At 55.7% G+C, this 20,165-nt stretch overlaps 1 protein-coding gene across 1 annotated transcript; it reads left to right on the top strand.

The window, feature by feature from the left end:
• Positions 1-807: 807 nt before the first annotated feature.
• On the top strand, positions 808-19,753 carry INSRR (insulin receptor related receptor). Its single transcript, XM_023214106.2, has 22 exons — positions 808-1,388; positions 5,528-6,079; positions 7,641-7,944; positions 8,044-8,186; positions 8,392-8,536; positions 10,351-10,565; positions 10,760-10,886; positions 13,062-13,300; positions 13,701-13,868; positions 14,005-14,200; positions 14,407-14,448; positions 14,524-14,744; positions 14,977-15,113; positions 15,196-15,358; positions 15,540-15,645; positions 16,312-16,364; positions 16,557-16,786; positions 17,282-17,392; positions 17,532-17,691; positions 18,009-18,138; positions 18,276-18,410; positions 18,697-19,753. Exons 1-22 carry the CDS (start codon positions 1,304-1,306, stop codon positions 18,938-18,940), a joined length of 3,906 nt encoding a protein of 1,301 aa, XP_023069874.1. The 5' UTR covers positions 808-1,303; the 3' UTR covers positions 18,941-19,753.
• Positions 19,754-20,165: the final 412 nt, after the last annotated feature.

The following is a 20,165-nucleotide window of genomic DNA, read 5'->3' as shown; positions in this document are numbered from 1 at the left end:
GCTGGTCCCAACCCCTCCCACCGCGCAAGCCTCTGTGGCTGCACGAACCCATCCGTCTCAAGCTGAGGAGAGTGAGAGGAAGAGGGGTCTCTCTTGGCGGGGAGACAGGCAAAGCCCCAGGGAGCAGGCGAAGGATGGCCTCCTAGAGGCTCACGGTTCTCCTCTCCGCCAAGGCCCCAGCACGGATGGTCCCCCAAATCCCCGAGACGGGGACACACTGACCGACCAAGCAGCCTGAGTTCAAGAAGGTGACCAGACAGAGGCAGAGCCCCACACAGTGATCGCCTTCTTCATCGGGATATTGGTCAGAACCAAGGGACTAGGCGGTGACGGAGCCTGGCGCTAAGGGGTCTCCAAAGAGGACAGGGAGGCCTCCTGGGAGGCTGAGAGGGGCTGGAGAGGCCAAGGGCTGTCCACGTTCTCCCGGGTCGAGGCTGCCAGAAGTTACCCGGCAGGTGTCAAAGCACCAGGAAGGAGAATCTAGACACAGTCCTCCCCAGAAGCCCGGGCGCTGGCTGCCCCTCCGGCGGTGCAGCCCCACTTGGAAGAAGCCTGTGGTGGGGACAAAGGGTTGGGGGGACCCGCTGCAGCCGCAGCGGGATTTGAGGAAGCTCAGTTCTTGGCCCACCCTTCCCCCCCGTATTTTGGCCTTATTTCCCCAACAGATCTGTCCTCCCCTTAGTTGTCAGGCTAAATATTTTGGCTTGACAAAGGGGCGGAGAGAACGGAGAGGTCCGTGCGAACCAATCTGTTTCGGCCGGGGGCGGGGAGGGCGGGAGCTGGGCGCGGCCCCTGCGTGCCCGCCCTGGGAAAGACCGCAGTCAGCGCCGTCAGCTGGCGCTGGGGGACCGCGCGCCCAGAGGGATCCAGGGAGACTCTCCCTGTGGAGTCCCACGCACCCCGGGACCCCCGCTGCCCTCCTTGGGAGCGGTCCCCAGCCTTCTGCTCTGCCCTCAGGGTTGGCTGGCCTCTGGGCCTGCCTTTTGCTCAGAACCCTGTGTCATTTTCTCCCTCTGGAGGCCCGAGACTCTCCCTGTCACTGTCTGCATCTCTGTCCCCATCTCTCAATCTCATGCTGAGTCTCTCTGTCTCCAGCTGCCTGTCACTGTCTTTGTGTCTCTGTGACTCTCATTTCTTTTTTTCTGTCTCCTGATATCTCTGTGTGGGACTCCTTGTCTCTCTGTCCCTGCCCTCCCTCTCCTATCTGAACCCTGGTCTTTGTGTCCCTTAGGGCTTGTCAAACCCTTCTCCCCAGGGTCACCAGGAGGAGAGCTGGGACTGGACACAAGCCAGGGCTGGGACAATGGCAGTGCCTAGTCTGTGGCCCTGGGGAGCATGCCTGCCTGTGATCTTCCTCTCGTTGGGATTTGGCCTGGATACAGTAAAGGGTGAGTCCGCAGAACTGGCTCCCAGACCCCTACCTCCCTCCCAGCCAGCTGGGAGGCCCAACAACTGAGCTTGCAGCCACAGAACATCCACTTACTCTGCACTGGAACACGGAGGCTGGGATTAGCTCTCCAGAGAACTACCCAGCAGAAAAAGCAGTTAGTTCCCCACGTAAAGGTGTTTTTCCGTCAGCTCCCTGAGAGGTGAGAAGAGCTTCAAAACGAGGATGAGTAGATATCTTCCATCCCTACTAGTTAAACTGCCATCCCAGTGAAGCTTGCCTGAAAACCCAAATGAGGCCATGAGAGTGTGGGCCACTAAATGGGAAGAGGCAGGGGTGGGATAGGTAGCTGAGAACCAGGCACCAGTAAGTAATGGAGGCAATGTTGCCTACAGGAAACCGCAGCTCCGAGAACTAAGGGTAAATCTAGACTGGGTCCTGAGCTCCTGCCTCCAGGGCCCTGTCCTATGTCCCGCCTCTTAGGGCCCAATCCCTACAGGCAGGAAGGCTGGTTTTGGGGAAAGATTGCTTTTCCTCAACACCCCAGGGCCTGTCCCGCAGGCTGTATACTTCCCACGAATACGTTTTAGAGAGGAGGGGCGGGGGGACTCTATAGACTAAATGACCCTCATGGAGGTACTGAGGGCTTGGTAGAAAGAGGAAAGAGAGCTGACGGTGGAAGCTTCAAAAAGGGAAGGAGTAAGAGGTATCCCCTTCCCCAGTCCCACCATTCTCTTCCAAACTGAAGCAGCTCAGGAATCCAGACTCTCTGCTTGCCCCAGGGGTCCTGTGATGCTCCTCAGACTGGGGGCTCCCAGGGGCAGGGAAGTCTCCTCTTCCCATGGAGACAGGAGAGTGATGCAATGGGCTAGGTAGGAGGTCCCCTGAAGGGTGCTAGTCTCAGAGCCTCTGTCTGTAAGGCATAGCACCATTCCCCCAACCGCCGAACCCCCCACCTTCTGCACAGCAGATGCCAGCTGGGAGTGTGGTTGTCAGGACAGGAGCACGTCCTTGGAGGGGCTAGTATTTGCTTAGGGGACCCAGATGTTCTGTTCCCAGTGCAGCTCTGCATAGAGCCAGGTCCTGAGGGAAGGCAAGGGTTAAACTGTGAAGGTTTTAGATTTGTTTTTCCAAATGACTCCCATCAGGGGAGCCCTGGAGAGGCAGGGGCATGATGGGAAGTGGGCGCCTGAGAGAACCCCCGTCTGCCTGGCAGAGCCTGATTGGCTTTCGCCTGGAAGGGATAGAAGTGTTTTCTCATTCTCTCTCCCTCTTTTTTGTGTGTGTACCTGTGTGGGCTCAGACACACACACACACACACACACACACACACACACACACACACACAGCTGCTGGGCAGAGCCAAGCTCAGGACCATTAATGACAACGGGGAGAAGATGTGAAGTAACCCCCAGGGAGCCAGCCTTGCCTGCCCACCTCTCTTAACAAACTATCAGGAATGAGGCCTGGATAGCGTGGCGTGTGGCGTGTGGTGTTTGTGATAACACCGGAGGGCTCGGTGGGAAGGGAAGTAGAGGCTGGAGACATTGTCAGGAGCTAAATGTCAGGCTGAAACATTCAAACTTGAATCTTCTGCAGTGGGGAGCCACGGAAGGCCCTCTTGGGAGCAGGTGAGTCCAGGGAGAGAAACGGAAGTGGGGCTTGGGCTGTAGTGAAGAAGCCAGACACATCCAGGTCCCCAAGGAAGGAGTGGACTTGGGATCCAGACATCCATTGTCCATGGTTCCTGAGTGCCCAGTGGTTCCAGCCCTGGACTGGGCACAACTGGGGGAATGCAGAGCTGACAAGGGTCCCACCCTCCTTGGAGTGGGTGACAGAGATGTATACAAAAAGTTTGGAGCAATGTCCCCAGGTAATCTGATGTGGGCGCTGGACTAAGTGTAGCTGAGCCTGAAAGGGAAGTGATTAACTCCAGGCCAGAGGGTCAGGGAAGGTAGGTCTGTCCCTAGAGGCTGAAGGACCCTTCTGAGGCTGGAGGCATTAGTAAGGAATGGTTTGTCTACACCCTGCAATGTCAGGCTGAGGAACTGAAACTTGAATCTTTAGCAATGGAATGTCCCTTCAAGAGTAATCAAATTAATTCAGGGAACAGGCATCTAACTCCCTTAAGGCTGGGAGAGACATGGGACCTGTGAAGCTCAGATCACTTCTTCCCAGTCACAGAATTCACTCATTCATTCATTCATCAGATATTTATTGAGGGCCAATTTTGTGCCAGGAGCTATACCAGCTACTAGGGTACAACATGAATTATACAAATATCCCTGCCCTTATGAGGCTTACAATAAACAAAATGTATCTGTTTCTATAAATTAATATCTATATAATATATAAATTATATTTTAGCCAGTGTTAAAAATAAGTATATGGCCAGGCATGATAGTTGATACCTGTAATCCCATCACTTTGGAAGGCTGAGGCGGAGGGATTACTTGAAGAGGCCAGGAGTTCAAGGATGCAGCGAACTATGATCCTGCCACTACACTCTAGCCTGGGCAACAGAGTGAGACCCTGTCTCAAAATATAATTCACACACAAACACACACACACACACACACACACACTAGTCAGTTTTAAGAATTATAGAGAAAAATAAAGCAGAAGGGGGAGTAAAGAGTGTCACAATTTTATTTGATTTATTTTATTATAATTATCTTTAGACAGGGTCTCACTCTGTCACCCAGGCTGAGTGCAGTGGCGTGATCACGGCTCACTGCAGCCTTGACCTCCTGGTCTCAAGAGATCCTCCCACCTCAACCTCCTGAGTAGCTGAGACTATAGGTGTGCACCACCATGCCTGGCTACTTTTTGTATATTTTTGTAGAGATAGGGTTTCGCCATGTTGCCCAGGCTGGTCTTGAACTCCTAGGCTCAAGTATCCTTTCCACCTTGGCCTCCCAAAGTGCTGGAATTACAGATGTGAGCCACTGCACCCAACCAGTGAAAATAGAAGTCAATTTTAAATAGGATGTTCAGGCCGGGCATGGTGGCTCACATCTGTAATCCCAGCACTTTGGGAGGCCAAGGTGGGTGGATCGATTCAGGTCACGAGTTGGAGACCAGCTTGGCCAACATGGTAAAACCTCATCTCTACTAAAAACGCAAAAAATTAGCTGGGTGTGGTGGCGGGCACCTGTAATCCCAGCTACTTGGGAGGCTGAGGCAGGAGAATCGCTTGAACCCGGAAGATGGAGGCTGCAGTGAGCTGAGATTGTGCCACTGCACGCTAGCCTGGGTGACAGAGTAAGACTCCATATCAAATAAATAAATAAATAAAATTGGATGGTCAGAGGAGGCCTCTTTGAGAAGGGGACATTTGGCCAGACTTATGGAGGTAAGAAAGCCATGTAGAGGGAAGAGGGTTCTGGCCAGAAGGAAGAGAAAGACAAAGACCCCGAGGTAGGAGCTTTGCTGGCTTGTTATAGTAGTAAAGCTCCTGTTATATATAAGGAATAGCAAAGAAGTCAATGTGGCTGAAGAAGATAAAAAGGATGAAATCAGAGAGGCTACAGGGGCTCAAATCGTGCAGGGCCCCATAGGCTGTAATAAGATCAAGACAGATGGAAGGTCATGAGGGGTTATATGCAGAGGAGAAACGTGATCAATCTGTGTTTTGAGATCACTCTGGCTGCAGAGTGGAGAATGTCCCAAAGAGGGACAAGGGTGGAATTGGGGAGACCGTTTGGGAGGCTATTACTGTCAATCCAGGGGAAGATGATGGTGGAAGCTGTGAAGGTGTCGACAAGCAGTTCAGATTCTGGACATATGCTAAAGATAAACCTACAGGATGTAGAAGGTGAAAAAGAAAGGTGTTAAGAGTGACTTTAGGTTGGGAGCCTGACTGCAAGAATGAAGTTGCTATTAACTAAGAAGGGAAAATGGGCTTGGGAGAGAGGGTCAGGAGTTCATTTTTGCCTGTGTGGCTCATCTGGTAGAGACCCTGCAGGCTGCAGGTGAGCCCTCTGGGGCCCAGGGAGGAGGCCACCCCACACCCAGAGCAGAGCCTGGCTTCTCACTCATTGTCCTACTGCCAGTGTGGCTCCCCTCCAAAGGTGCCAGGACTGGATGGGGAGTTTGGCCTGGGCTGTACTCAATGCTGCATGCCATGTATGCCCACAGTGTGTCCCAGCCTGGACATTCGCTCAGAGGTGGCAGAGCTTCGTCAGCTGGAGAACTGCAGCGTGGTGGAGGGCCACCTGCAGATCCTGCTCATGTTCACAGCCACCGGGGAGGACTTCCGTGGCCTCAGCTTCCCTCGCCTCACCCAGGTCACCGACTACCTGCTGCTCTTCCGTGTCTATGGACTGGAGAGCCTGCGCGACCTCTTCCCCAACCTAGCAGTCATCCGTGGGACGCGCCTCTTCCTGGGCTACGCACTGGTCATCTTTGAGATGCCGCATCTGCGCGACGTGGGACTGCCTGCGCTTGGGGCTGTGCTGCGTGGGGCTGTCCGTGTGGAGAAGAACCAGGAACTCTGCCACCTCTCCACCATTGACTGGGGACTGCTGCAGCCAGCACCTGGCGCGAACCACATTGTGGGCAACAAGCTGGGTGAGGAGTGTGCTGACGTGTGCCCTGGTGTGCTGGGTGCTGCTGGCAAGCCCTGTGCCAAGACCACCTTCAGCGGACACACTGACTACAGATGCTGGACCTCCAGCCACTGCCAGAGAGGTGGGCACTGGCACTGAACATGAGTGTAGGGAACAGAAACAGCAAAGTCACATAGGGCTGGGTGGTCACAGGATGGTATGGGTCAGTACTTTCAGCTGCCACTGTTTTTTAATCCTCACTCATCCTATGAGGCAGGTAAGGAAACAAAGGCTGAGAAAAGTTAAATAACCAATGTGGCATAAGACAGCTAAGGGGTAGGCCCATGACGGCATCATGGAGTAGGTGAAGGACAGGTTCAAGGTGGGCATGGGGGGAAAACAGCAGGCACAAACGGAGAGTAGGCAGCACAAGAAGCAGTGTGGGGCAGTGGTTAAGTCCAAAGGCAGAGGGCCTGGGTTCAAGTCTCAGCTCTACCACTTACTGGCTATGTTCACTTAGCCTCTCTGTGCCACAGTTTCCTCAGCTGTAAAATGATCATTGGGTGTCATGAGGAATGAGTTACTCTACAAAGCGTCAGAGCAGTGCCTGGGTCATGGCAGCAGTTCTATGTTCGTACTCAGAGTGGCCATATCACAGTGGTCCAGGGTCAGCTGGCAGTACTGTAATGGGACGTTGAGGTTTGGGGTGAGCAGGAGAAGAAAGGAGATGATCAGTGAAGAACTGAACAGGTGACAGCAAAGATGTAAGGTGGTACCCTTAGGATGATGCAAGGAGAGGAAAAAGGCAGTAGAGAAACGAGGAAGGAGAAAAAAGAGGGATGGCTGGTGCAGGAGGAAGCAAAACGTTATAGGAATGGAGAGGAAAACCTTTCAGAGGTGGGGAGCAGATCTGGGGTCCCCCAACCTGGGGTTTTTTTCCACTCAGCTCCTGGAGGTCAGCTCCTCTCGCCCCCAGTGCCTCAGCAGCAGGGTGGATGGGAGAGTAACCAGATCCCTGCTGCATCGGCTGTGCTCCACCTCCCTGATGCCTCCCTGTTGGCTGTAAACACAGCTGCTGCGCATCCTCTCGTGTACAGTGTCAACACGACCTGGCTGACCCCTACCCCACAGATCGTTCCCATAGCCAGCCAGTTGCCACTGTGCAGTTTTTAGGCAATTGGGCCCCCAACCCCAAACCCTCCCACTGCTGCTTGGAGCCAGCTCCTGCCCAGGGCGGGGAGCTGAGGTGGGGGCGATATGGGCAGGAGCGTGGGTAAAACGATGGATGTCGGCCCCTCCTTGCACACACTCCCAGGCCCGTGGGCCTAGCTGCTCAGGAGAGGCTGGCCCGCTCACCCTGGCACCATGCCCAGCCATGATCCGGGCACCAGGCCTAGACAGGATAGACAGGACAGCAGGCTGGAGAGCAACAACCCTGATGGACAAGGTCACTGCTCTGTCCTGAGCTCTGACACCCCCGACTAGGCACTGTGGGAGCTGGGGAGCCACAGACAGGGCCACAGTCCTTGTCCTCAAGAATCCCATCGGAGCGGAACAGAGTCGGCAACCAGTGTCATCTGAATGGGAGGGACCTGGGTGCAGATTGAGTGTCATCCCAAGAGAAACAGGATGGGGCCAGCATTGGAAGGACAGTCAGGACTGAGGGGGCATGGCCAAGGTCTAACACACCACTCTCCCCACAGTGTGCCCCTGCCCCCATGGGCTGGCTTGCACAGCGAGGGGCGAGTGCTGCCACACTGAATGCCTGGGGGGCTGCAGCCAGCCGGAAGACCCTCGTGCCTGTGTAGCTTGCCGCCACCTCTACTTCCAGGGTGCCTGCCTGTGGGCCTGCCCGCCAGGCACCTACCAGTATGAGTCCTGGCGCTGTGTCACAGCTGAGCGCTGTGCCAGCCTGAGCTCTGTGCCCGGCCGTGCCTCCACCTTCGGCATACACCAGGGCAGTTGCCTGGCCCAGTGCCCTTCTGGCTTCACCCGTAATAGCAGCAGGTGAGTGTAGGGAGGGTGGGGGGCACCCTGGGAGCAGTGAGGAGGCCTCAGGAGGCCCAAACTGGTCCAAGGCTCAGGACATCTGCTTGCTCCTGCTAGCATATTCTGCCACAAGTGCGAGGGGCTGTGCCCTAAAGAGTGCAAGGTAGGCACCAAGACCATCGACTCCATCCAGGCGGCACAGGATCTGGTGGGCTGCACGCATGTGGAGGGAAGCCTCATCCTCAACCTTCGCCAGGGCTGTCAGTACCTACTTTGGGGCCACACTCCTCCTCCTGGTCATACCCTTCCTCCCAGACACACCCCTTACAATGACCCAACTCAGCACGATTTTCCATCATCCTGGGTCCCAGTCCCAAGGGTCCACCCTCCCGGGGCCCCCATTCAGCCCCCTTGCCCCACGGACCCATCACCTTCCCTGCTCCAGCCCTGTCTTCCCATCCCTAGACAACCTGGAGCCGCAGCTGCAGCACAGCCTGGGACTGGTAGAAACCATTACTGGCTTCCTCAAAATCAAGCACTCCTTTGCCCTCGTGTCCCTGGGCTTTTTCAAGAACCTCAAACTAATCCGGGGAGACGCCATGGTGGATGGGTAAGGGTTAGGCCTCTGACCAGCTCCTTCTATTACACTCCTTCCTCCAACACTCCCAGAACAGTGGTGAAGAGAATGGGCTCTGGAACCAATTTTGCTACTCACTAGGCGTGTGACTCTGAGTAGGTTAACTTCTCTGGTCTTCAGTTTTCTAATCTGTAAAATAGGGTTAATATAACATTACTTACTTCTTAGGGCTGTTGTGAATATTACTCAAGTTGTTATGTGTAAAGCACATAGAACAATGCCTGGAACACAGTATATACAATATAAATTATAGTCACATATAACTCTGTAACGGTTGGCTATAATTGTCATCATCTGGTCCTGTCAACTGCAGAGCAAGACTGCCTGGGTTTGAAATCCATTCCTATCACATGCCAGTCAAGACCTACCTATAATGTAGCCAGGATTTTTTAAAATAAAAAGAATGAGCTGGGTGCGGTGGCTCACGCCTGTAATCGCTGCACCTTGGGAGGCCGAGGCAGGTGGATCACTCAAGGTCAGGAATTCAAGACCAGCCTGGCCAACATGGTGAAACCCCATCTCTACTAAAAATACAAAAGAAGTAGATGGGCGTGGTGGCACGTGACTTTAATCCCAGCTACTTGGGAGACAGAGGCAGGAGAATTGCTTGAACCCAGAAGGTGGAGATTATAGTGAGCCAAAATCATGCCACTGCACTCCAGCCTAGGGTCTAAGTTACAGAGAAACACTCCATCCTAAAAAAAAAAAAAAAAAAAAAAAAGTTTTAAATTACCATCCAGGCCGGGCACAGTGGCTCCCGCCTATAATCCCAGCACTTTGAGGGGGCGAGGCAGGGGGATCACATGCTGTTCAGGAGTTCAAGACCAGACCAGCCTGGCCAACATGGAGAAACCCCATCTCTACTAAAAATACAAAAATTAGCCAGGTATGGTGGTGGGCACCTGTAGTCCCAGCTACTCAGGAGGCTGAGGCATAAGAATCACTTGAACCTGGGAGACAGGGGTTACAGTGAGCTGAGATCGCACCACCACACTCCAGCCTGGGTGACAGAGGGAGACTTTGGCTCAAAACATACATAAATAAATAACCATCCAGACCAGATGCAGTGGCTCACGCCTGTAATCCTAGCACTTTGGCAGGCCGAGGTGGGAGGATCACTTGAACCCAGGAGTTAGAGACCAGCCCAGGCAACATGGTGAAACCCGGTCTCTATAAAAAATACAAAATTAGTCGACCGTGGTGGTACATGCCTGTAGTCTCAGGTACTGAGGAGGCTGAGGTGGGAGGATCACCCGAGCCCGGGAGGTCAAGGCGGCAGTGGGCCGCAACTGGGCCACTGCACTCTGGCCTGGGTGACAGAGTGAGGAAAAAAAACAAAGTTACCATCTAGTTTAGTGGCTCCCTGTGGCTTCTCATGTCTCCAGACACATTGCATGTACCCCAGGGTTGTCCACACCTCAGCTGGAGAGGAATGGCTCAGGCTGAGCACCACTCCTCCTCCTGTCTCCGAAGCCTCCAGAGTCTGGCACATAGCCGGTGCTCAGTTTAAAAAGAGTCAAGGGAAGGATGTGGGCAGGGAAGCTGTGGACCCCATTTCACTGATGAGGAAAACCAAAAGATGGGGTCCCTTGGCAGACATCATACTCCTGGTCAGTGGGACAGAGTGGGTATGCACGAATGCCCCTGGTGTGCTGGTGTGAGCCGGCCACTGAGTGCCCCCTTCCGTGGGCTCAGCAAAACCCCTCCAGGGGGAACCCATAAGCCATCCCCTTTCCTACCCCCTGCCCCCACCTCCCTGCAAAGCGAGGTCTCCTGGCCTCCCCCAGGAACTACACTCTCTACGTGCTGGACAACCAGAACCTACAGCAGCTAGGGTCCTGGGTGGCCGCGGGGCTCACCATTCCCGTGGGCAAGATCTACTTCGCTTTCAACCCGCGCCTCTGCTTGGAGCACATCTACCGACTGGAGGAGGTGACAGGCACACGAGGTCGGCAGAACAAGGCTGAGATCAACCCCCGCACCAACGGAGACCGCGCCGCCTGTGAGACCCCAACCCCAGTGCCTGTGGACAAGCAGCCACACACTAGACACGCGCACCCGGGGGAGGGGTGCTCAAGGGGGACAGCCTGAGAGGTTCTCTTCGCTGTCTCACTGGGAATGGGATGCCGCGGGGTCAGGGTGGGCGCTCAAGCAGCTGGCAGGCGTGGTTGAGAGCAGGCCCCTCTTCCCACCCAGGCCAGACTCGCACCCTGCGCTTCGTGTCCAACGTGACGGAGGCAGACCGCATCCTGCTACGCTGGGAGCGCTACGAGCCACTGGAGGCCCGCGACCTGCTCAGCTTCATCGTGTACTACAAGGAGTCGTGAGTGCTGGGGGGGCGGGGCCGGAGCGGGGGCGGGGCCGGACGAGGCCAATTTCTTAGGGACCACAGGCAGGTGAGGGCGGAGCTCAGCGAGGCTATGAAGACCCAGGAAGCCAGGACCCCCAAATTGTGCTCCGTGGTAGGGTCCAGGTCTGGCTCTCTTCCCTCACCTTCTTCATGCCTCCGTGCCTCGGTTTCCCCTCACCAAGTGAAATGGAGAAGACAGGGCTTCTGAGAGCCCAGGAGAGCCACCGTGCTGGGAAGGCTTGGATCATTAAACTTCAATTCATTATGCTGATGTTCTACACTGACCACACGCTCCTGCCCCAGCAGCGGTTTGGGGAGCACCCACTAATTTGGCCAGTTTTATGAGCAGCTCTGCCAGCTTTTCATTTAAGCCTTAGGAAGGGAGGGAGCAGGGGCCGCCAGGGACCACACTGCTCTTTTCTTTGGCAAGAGTCAACTGACCCTAACAGAAGGATAGTGGTTAGACTACAGGAAGGACTTCTCCAAAAACGCAGCTAGGAATCAAAAGGAGTCATCCTTAGAGGAGGAGGGAGATGGATTTCGGATGCAGACTGGGAGGGCAGGAGTAAGGAGTTCATGCTCTCTCTGATAGATATTATAGAAGATGGAGGCCACCTGGCTTAGAAGCATTTCCTGTGAATTAAAATGGAGAGGACTTAGCTGACCACCAGCTCAGGGTCTGGCTTGGGAGGACAGAGGAAGGAAGTCAGTTGTAGGAGACCCACTCAAATGGCCAAGACTCTCCTAGGTCTCAGTGGTAGGTGAAAGTCTCTAGCATGGGCAGCTGGAGAGCTTGTTAAATACAAATTCCTGGGCCTCGCCCTCACTAATTCTGATTCAGTTAATCCTGAGCAGGGCCCAAGAATCCACATGTCTAATAAGCTCCTAGGAGATGCTGAAGCTGCTGGTTTGTGGACTGCACTCTATGGAGCACTGGCCTGACTACAATGTGAATCTCCCCTGGCTCCCCGGCTTGGGCACTTCACAATCTGCACAATTATACACAGCTGTCTCTGGGCTCGAAGAGCAGAGAACCTTGGGAGCCCTTCAAGAAGCTTCCCTAACATCACTGCCTTGCAGTGTGGCTGCAGCTATACTCCCTCAGAGACACACACTGCAGATCCTGCCCAACCCTGACTCCAAACAGACCCAGACCTGCTCAGTGTGTCATGCCTCACAGGACGCCTGCTCCCATGACACCCACTATGAGCCCCCACGCACCCCTCCCCAAGCTGCTCCTGGACTATCCTGCTTATAGGTCCCAACAAAGGCAGGCACTTCCAGCTGGGCCACAAGTTCCCCCATCACCACCCAATCTGACCTCCCTCAAGTTTTGTCCCTGGCTCGACATGAATTCCATCACCCCCTTCCCAAACCAAAGAAACAAATATCATGAACATCAGTGTGATGTTCCATTGTCTCCCGTGGTCTATTCTGCTATCTCCCATGTGGAGCCCACTTTCATCTCCCCCAGGGAGCCCTCTTCTACCCCTAAAGCCAGCGATGCTTCCCCAAGCCCTGCCCCGAAACTGGCCTTCAGGCAGCCAGCACTAGTTGCCTCTGGCCCCTCAATTTCCCTGTGGCAATGGGTCTTGGCCTTTTAGGGTCATGGACATGTTTGGGAGCTGTTGAAGCTAGGAACCCTCTAGAAAACCACACATGCACAAAACTTTCCCTATAGTTTGGGAGGCTGATAAACCTCCAAAGTCAATTCAAGGGCCTAAGTGAAGATACTGGGAAGGGAGCAGTCTCCAGGTCCTGGTTCCAGGCGATTACACTTAGGGGAATTAGGATAACCTTATTGCTTGCTGTTTCTAGGAGAGGGGACTCTTTCACACACACTTTCTTGTTTTATTTATACAATGCAAGATTTTTTCAATATTCATTGAAACTACAGCTCGATATTCCCTGCTAAGGGTGAGGAGATACATCATTACAAATTTCACTAACACGGATATCAAAGGCCATCCCCTCCCCACCTTTGCCAGGGTCTAACAGGTGCCTGGAGTCATAGCTTTGCCCTCACGAGTACTGGAAGAAGGACAATGATAGTCCTGGAGTGATTCAGTGCGGGGGAGGGAGGTGGGGAGGTGCCAGAACTTGGGGGTGGGGTTGAATGACCCCTCAGCTCCGGGGATGGGTGTTCAGCCCATTCCAGAATGCCACAGAGCACGTGGGTCCAGATGCTTGTGGAACCCAGAGCTGGAACCTGCTGGATGTGGAGCTGCCCCTAAGCCGCACCCAAGAGCCAGGGGTGACCCTAGCCTCCCTCAAGCCTTGGACACAGTACGCAGTGTTTGTGCGGGCCATCACGCTAACCACTGATGAGGACAGCCCCCATCAAGGAGCCCAGAGTCCCATCGTCTACCTCCGAACGCTGCCTGCAGGTAGGCATTTGGAGGGCGCAAGAGTCAGTCAGACGCCTGCATCCATGAGAACAGGGGAGCACAGGCATCAGAAATAGAGAAACCGCGGCACTGAACACCTGGCCCACAGAGGCTGGGAGGCCAGATGCTTGAGTCCTAGAAAGAAGAGGGGACATCTGCCTAGGTCCTTGCGGGGCTGGGATTGGGACAGTCCAGAGTCAATAGCTGAGGGAACTGAAGGGCCTATGGCAGAGAAGGGGAGGACAGAAACAAAACACTGAGTTCTAGGAAGGCAGAGATGAGGATCACCTATTCTTCGTGAGAACAGGGCTGTTGGACCCCAGAAAGAGGGGCTCATTACTAGGCAGTATTCAAGAGGAAGCCCCACAACCCCTGAGTTGCATCCTTCTCGCACTCCTAGCTCCCACGGTGCCCCAGGACGTCATCTCCACGTCCAACTCCTCCTCCCACCTCCTGGTGCGCTGGAAGCCACCGACCCAGCGCAATGGGAACCTCACCTACTACCTGGTGCTGTGGCAGCGGCTGGCAGAGGACGGCGACCTCTACCTCAATGACTACTGCCACCGCGGTGGGCAGGGACGACGCGCAGGCCGGCCGCGGGGCGGGTGGGGAAGGGGAGATGGAGGCGCAGGGCCAGGGCAGATGGGGGAATCAGGGGCGGGGAGACCGCCTGTCTTACTAGTGTCTTCCCGCTGCGGCGCCAGGCTTGCGGCTGCCCACCAGCAACAATGACCCGCGCTTCGACCGCGAAGACGGAGATCCTGAGGCGGAGATGGAGTCCGGCTGCTGCCCTTGCCAGCACCCACCTCCTGGTCAGGTTCTGCCCCCGCTGGAGGCGCAAGAGGCCTCGTTCCAAAAGAAGTTTGAAAACTTTCTACACAACGCGATCACCATCCCCAAGTGCGAAGAGCGCTCGCGGCCTGGGCCGGTCTGATGGGGGGGGGCCGGGGGGGGGGGGGTCTGGCGGGGGGGGGGGGGTTTGGGGGGGGGGCCTTGCTTGTGTGGGCGGGGCCCGGGTTGTGGGTGCTTTTGGAGGCAGTGCGCACTGCAGAGGGCATAGGGGTGCATCCGGACAGGCCTGATAGGGCTACCCCTGGCCTCCTCAGATCCCCTTGGAAGGTGACGTCCATCAACAAGAGCCCCCAAAGGTGAGCAGGACTAGGGCCCGTGCTGAGGGGCGTGGCTTTTGGGGCTGGGCCTTGGCTCTGACTCGCTCTCCCCAGGGACTCCGGGCGGCACCGCCGGGCAACTGGGCCCCTCCGGCTGGGGGGCAACAGCTCGGATTTCGAGATCCAGGAGGACAAGGTACCCCGTGAGCGAGCGGTACTGAGCGGCCTGCGCCACTTCACGGAATACCGAATCGACATCCATGCCTGCAACCACGCGGCGCACACCGTGGGCTGCAGCGCCGCCACCTTCGTCTTTGCGCGCACCATGCCCCACAGTAGGTGACCCACACGCACACCTTCTATCCCCATCACCGACCGCGAGGACCCTGTGCAAGGGTTTGGGGTTTGACTTCTTGCTAACCCCAGAGCCTCGCTTTGCTTGCTCCTCTCAGTTCCCATAATCCCAAAGCTTTCCCCACCTCCCAGCTCAGCCCAGTTTAGCTTGGGTTTGAACATAAAGTGAGATGAACCACTTTTGGCCCGGCTGCTGGATGCCCCTTCCCGCAGGAGAGGCTGATGGTATTCCAGGAAAGGTGGCCTGGGAGGCCTCCAGCAAGAACAGTGTCCTCCTGCGCTGGCTCGAGCCACCAGACCCCAACGGACTCATCCTCAAGTACGAAATCAAGTACCGCCGCTTGGGAGAGGTAGGTGCCCGTGGGATCCCCATCCCAGTCCCGTTTTGTGCCTACATCGCCTTCCCAGCCAGCTGTTCTGCATTACTTTCAGGAGGCCACAGTGCTTTGTGTGTCCCGTCTTCGATATGCGAAGTTTGGGGGAGTCCACCTGGCCCTGCTGCCCCCTGGAAACTACTCTGCCAGGGTTAGGGCAACCTCACTGGCTGGCAATGGCTCTTGGACAGACAGTGTTGCCTTCTACATCCTTGGCCCAGGTATATGCAGCCTCTGTCACAGACCTGTATCACCGAAAAGCCCCACCTGGTCCCCAGCCCACCACAGGCCCCTCCCCTGCATCCTTCCCCATCCTCACCTCCCAGCAGGGAAAGAGAAGCATGGCCTTCTCTCTGACTTCTACATCTTTGACTCTACCCTCTGCTGCCCTCTGATTGCCAGAGGAGGAGGATGCTGGGGGGCTGCATGTCCTCCTCACTGCCACCCCTGTGGGGCTCACGCTGCTCATCGTTCTAGCTGCCCTTGGTTTCTTCTACGGCAAGAAGAGGTGATGATAAGTCCCACCAGTCCCCACCCCCTTTTCTCCCTGAGCCCTCATCATAAAGTCTGTCAAAGGGGGGTAGATGAGACAGTAGAAAGACACGTCTTCCATACAGACAGTACCTCTTCCCCTGCGGTGGCATGGAGGAAACATACCTCTCAGCTAGGGTGACCAACTTATCTGGGTTAGCCTGGGATTTTCCTGGTTTTATCAGTAAAAGTTCTGCATCCTGGGAAACCCCTCATTCCAGCCACACTGGGATTGTTGGTCACCACAATCTCAGCACAAGCTGAGAAATAATAAAGCTGGTCCCTTATTAGGAGGAGAAGCAGGAAGCCTGGGGATGTGTTCCAGAATGCCTGATGTCAGATCCTTCCAAGGCTGACTGCAAGAGGAAAATGGGGCTGGACCTTGATCAGCTTGGCTGTAGGGACTAGCTGACAGGGTGGAAGCCCCTTTACTCTTGTATCCTCCCTATTCCCTGTCAGAACCAGGAATAGGGCCAAGGCCAGCTTGGAGGGTACTTAGGGATCCCCAGCAGTCACCCTGACCAAGGCTGGGGGTGTGGTCAGTAACTTCCCTCCTCCTTGAAATGTCCTTCTTCCTTCTTCTGATGTTGCTCATTCCTTCCTGAGCACCCTTCCAGCCTGACGCCCTCACCTCCCGTTGCAGAAACAGAACCCTGTATGCTTCTGTGAATCCGGAGTACTTCAGCGCCTCCGATAGTAGGTCTGGGAGTGGGTGGACAGGTGGTATGGGAAAGGGAGACAGGAGAGGAGCAGAGACAGACTTCCAGGAGACCTTCTTGCAGAAGATAGACTTGGGACCGGAACCCTTCAGAGGAGGAGAAGAGAAGTTGGGGGGTGAGGTGTGGCAGAGAGGTCATCTTTGCTTTGCGACCCTCCAACTCTTTGCAGTGTATGTCCCTGATGAGTGGGAGGTGCCTCGGGAGCAGATCTCGATAATCCGGGAACTGGGCCAGGGCTCTTTTGGGATGGTATATGAGGGCCTGGCACGAGGACTTGAGGCTGGAGAGGAGTTGACACCCGTGGCCCTGAAGACTGTGAATGAGCTGGCCAGCCCACGGGAACGCATTGAGTTCCTCAAGGAAGCTTCTGTCATGAAAGCCTTCAAGTGTCACCATGTGGTAAGGGAGAGCCAGGGGCATTGTCAGGGTCATAATTAGTGTAAAAGTCATGTGGTAAGAAAGAAAGGGTCAGAAATGAGGTTAGGGCACAATTAAGGTCAAGATTGGGACCATGGTTAGGATCCTAATTGGGGTGAAGGTCATGGTTAGGGTTAGAGTCAAACAGGGTCATAGTAGGGCCACGGTAGAGTCATGGCTAGGGCTGAGATCAGTCATGACTGGGGCTCAATATTGGGTGTCCAGATCATTATTAGAGTCCTGATTGGGCTCAAGGCCAAAGTTGGGCCAAGTTCATGATTGTGATGATCATCAGATATGATGAAGGTCATGGGTTAGGGTCAGGGTCATTGTTAGGTCAGGAGTCAGGTTATAGTCATGGTTGGGGTTAGTGTCAGATTTGGTGTCTGAGTCAGACTGTGGTCATAGCAGATCAGGCTTTTGGCCAAATGGGTCAATGGGAGCTAGGGGGTTTGCTAGGCCCTTTGTCTGTCCCAGGTGCGTCTCCTGGGTGTGGTGTCTCAGGGCCAGCCAACTCTGGTCATCATGGAGTTAATGACCCATGGAGACCTCAAGAGCCATCTTCGATCTTTGCGGCCTGAGGCAGAGGTAGGGAACAGGAAGACCCTGAGCCCAGGGGCTGGGGAGTCAAAGAAGGGCTGGGCACAGTGTGGGAGGTGGGGGCCAGCTCTGGACAGGAGACCAGCCTCTGGGTTCCTTCCTCACCAGCCCCCAATCTTGACTCTAGAACAACCCCGGGCTCCCACAGCCAGCATTGGGGCAAATGATCCAGATGGCTGGTGAGATTGCAGATGGCATGGCCTACCTTGCTGCCAACAAGTTTGTGCACCGAGATCTAGCAGCCCGCAACTGCATGGTGTCCCAGGACTTCACCGTCAAGATTGGGGGTACAGAGGGTGCCAGGCAGATGAGGGTGGCCTGAAAAGTAGAGAGACTCCCTTAAGCTAGGCATCAGGAAACCCACAGCCCTGGTCCTGACAGCCTGTGAGACCCTTGGCAAGTCACCCTCACCCTGGATCTTAGTCTCTTGTCTGAGGGCAGAGGGGTTTGGATGGGATGAGCCCTGAGGTCCATTGAGCCCCTACTTTCCAGGGTTCTTGGTGACTCTGGAGGATGAGAAGATTGGGAGAGGTATTCCAGGGGCGGGAGCAAATGTGTGGCTCTTATGCCCCACACCTCCTCCACCCTCACCCTCACTTTCCAGACTTCGGGATGACTCGGGACGTGTATGAGACAGACTATTACCGCAAGGGTGGGAAGGGGCTGCTGCCCGTGCGCTGGATGGCCCCTGAGTCCCTCAAAGATGGGATCTTCACCACCCACTCGGATGTCTGGTGGGGCCGAGCTGGAGCACAGGGCTCCAGGGATGTGGAGGTGGGATCTGGGGAGGGGCCTGGAACACCCCCGTCCCTTGGAGTGCACCAAGCAGCACGAAGGGTGCTGGGCTCAGGCGCTCCTGCATGCCCTCCAGGTCCTTCGGTGTGGTACTCTGGGAGATTGTGACCCTGGCTGAACAACCCTACCAGGGCCTGTCCAATGAGCAGGTGCTCAAGTTCGTCATGGATGGCGGGGTCCTGGAGGAGCTGGAGGGCTGTCCCCTTCAGCTGTGAGTCACCTCCCCTGCCCCTTCCTCATTGCTGATCTACCTACAACCCTCCCCCACCTGGCCCCACGATTCTGGCTCACCTCCTCTGATGCTTTGACATCCACTGACCCTCAGTTATTAGCGCCCCCCCGTTCCAAACCCCCACGACTCCCATTTAATCCCTTCTCACTCTCCCAGGCATAATGGCCCACGATCCCCACTCCTACCAACTGACCCTCAGTGCAGGAGGCTGAGAGTGCGGCAGGGGCTCCCGGATGCCTCTGACCCTGCTCCCCACATCCACCAGGCAGGAGCTGATGAGCCGCTGCTGGCAGCCGAACCCACGCCTGCGCCCATCTTTCACACACATTCTGGACAGCATACAGGAGGAGCTTCAGCCCTCCTTCCGCCTCCTCTCCTTCTACTACAGCTCGGAGTGCCAGGGGGCCCGGGGCTCCCTGCCTCCCACCGATGCAGAGCCTGACTCCTCACCCACCCCAAGAGGTGCTTCATCAGACTGCAGCCCTCAAAATGGGGGTCCAGGGCAATGAGGGGCACCCCATTCCCTGGCTGGCCTCCCATGGGGAGAGAGGAAGGGACCCGACCTCTGTGGCTGAGATATCTGAATGTTCACCCCCACCCCCACCCATGGCAAGGGGTGGCCGAGGGTAGGGCAGAGAACAGGAGCAGGGAAGGCTGTGGGGGTGGACAGAGGGGTCTCACCATAGGAGCTTCTCAGACTCTGAGTCCGTCGGGGGAAAGCAAGCAGGGTCAAAGCCGGAGGAGTGGAGATCAGGCCAGGGGCAGACGTCCTGCCCTCAGAGAAAGGGACCCCACTCAGACTAGGAAGAGGGGGCCCATCCACCCTAGAGGTCCTGCCCCTCAGTTTGGGGTCTCCTGTGGACAGGTAGGGCCATCGACATGTTTGAAATTAGATGAGCAATCAGAAGCAGGCCTGGGACACTCCCCATGCATGTGTGGGAGGCGGGGTGGGGGGTCCACATGACTCCCTTGCTTGCCACTGCTTTTCAACTCCTCCCCTTAGCTCCACTGACCAGGTGGCGTGGGGAGAACCCAAGGGCCTGGGGAGTGGTTCCCAGCCTGCCTGCCCTCACCTTCTCCTCTCCTCTTGCCCCACCCAGGGCTCCCCAAGCTTGGGGCTCCTTCCTCCTTTCTTCCAGGGGCATCCCTTAGAGTATAGTCACCCTTTCTCCAGTCCCTCCCCTCAATGATTAGCCCTGGATGCTTAAGGCTTTCAGAGCCTGGTCTTCCTCCCTCCCCTCACCCTCGCCCAGCCCCGCCCCCACCCTTGCCTCTCATGGGAAGACTGGAGAAGGCACAATAAATGCTGAAGCCTGTTTGTACCCTGGTCCCAGGCAGCCATTATCTCTCCATCTACATGGTGTTAACACTAGATGAACTTCCTTTCTGCCTCCTCTGGGACTCGAGGTGGTGACCCTAAGGCAGAGACACAGGATAAATACACTGCTGTCAAACACCACCTCCATGAGGACCCGAGCAGCCAGGGTTGCCATGGCAGTGAGGCAGAACAATTTGCAATTATCTCCTGCTCAGGACCAGAAGTGGTTGAGCCCGGCAGGGAACCTTTGTGTCTGGCCTCCAAGCAGAACCAACCTGTCCCCAACATCTCATCTTAATTTGATCCCTTGTTATGTCTATTATATCGGTCCACTGGATAGGTATTTTCTGGAGTGTCATAGGACACACTTTAAGTGGTCAGAAATGGGGCAGGGTAGAGGCTCTGATGACATCACC

Source organism: Piliocolobus tephrosceles, chromosome 1 (assembly GCF_002776525.5).
Source record: "Piliocolobus tephrosceles isolate RC106 chromosome 1, ASM277652v3, whole genome shotgun sequence".
Classification (NCBI taxonomy): Eukaryota; Metazoa; Chordata; class Mammalia; order Primates; family Cercopithecidae; genus Piliocolobus; species Piliocolobus tephrosceles.
This window is presented reverse-complemented; position numbering and strand designations above follow the sequence as displayed.

Coding starts and splice junctions, on each gene's coding strand:
- INSRR (XM_023214106.2), top strand. CDS start 1,304: ATGGCAGTGCCTAGTCTGTGGCCCTGGGGAGCATGCCTGCCTGTGATC. Junction 7,945..8,043: donor TTCACCCGTAATAGCAGCAG/GTGAGTGTAGGG, acceptor TGCTCCTGCTAG/CATATTCTGCCACAAGTGCG. Junction 16,365..16,556: donor GTACTTCAGCGCCTCCGATA/GTAGGTCTGGGA, acceptor AACTCTTTGCAG/TGTATGTCCCTGATGAGTGG.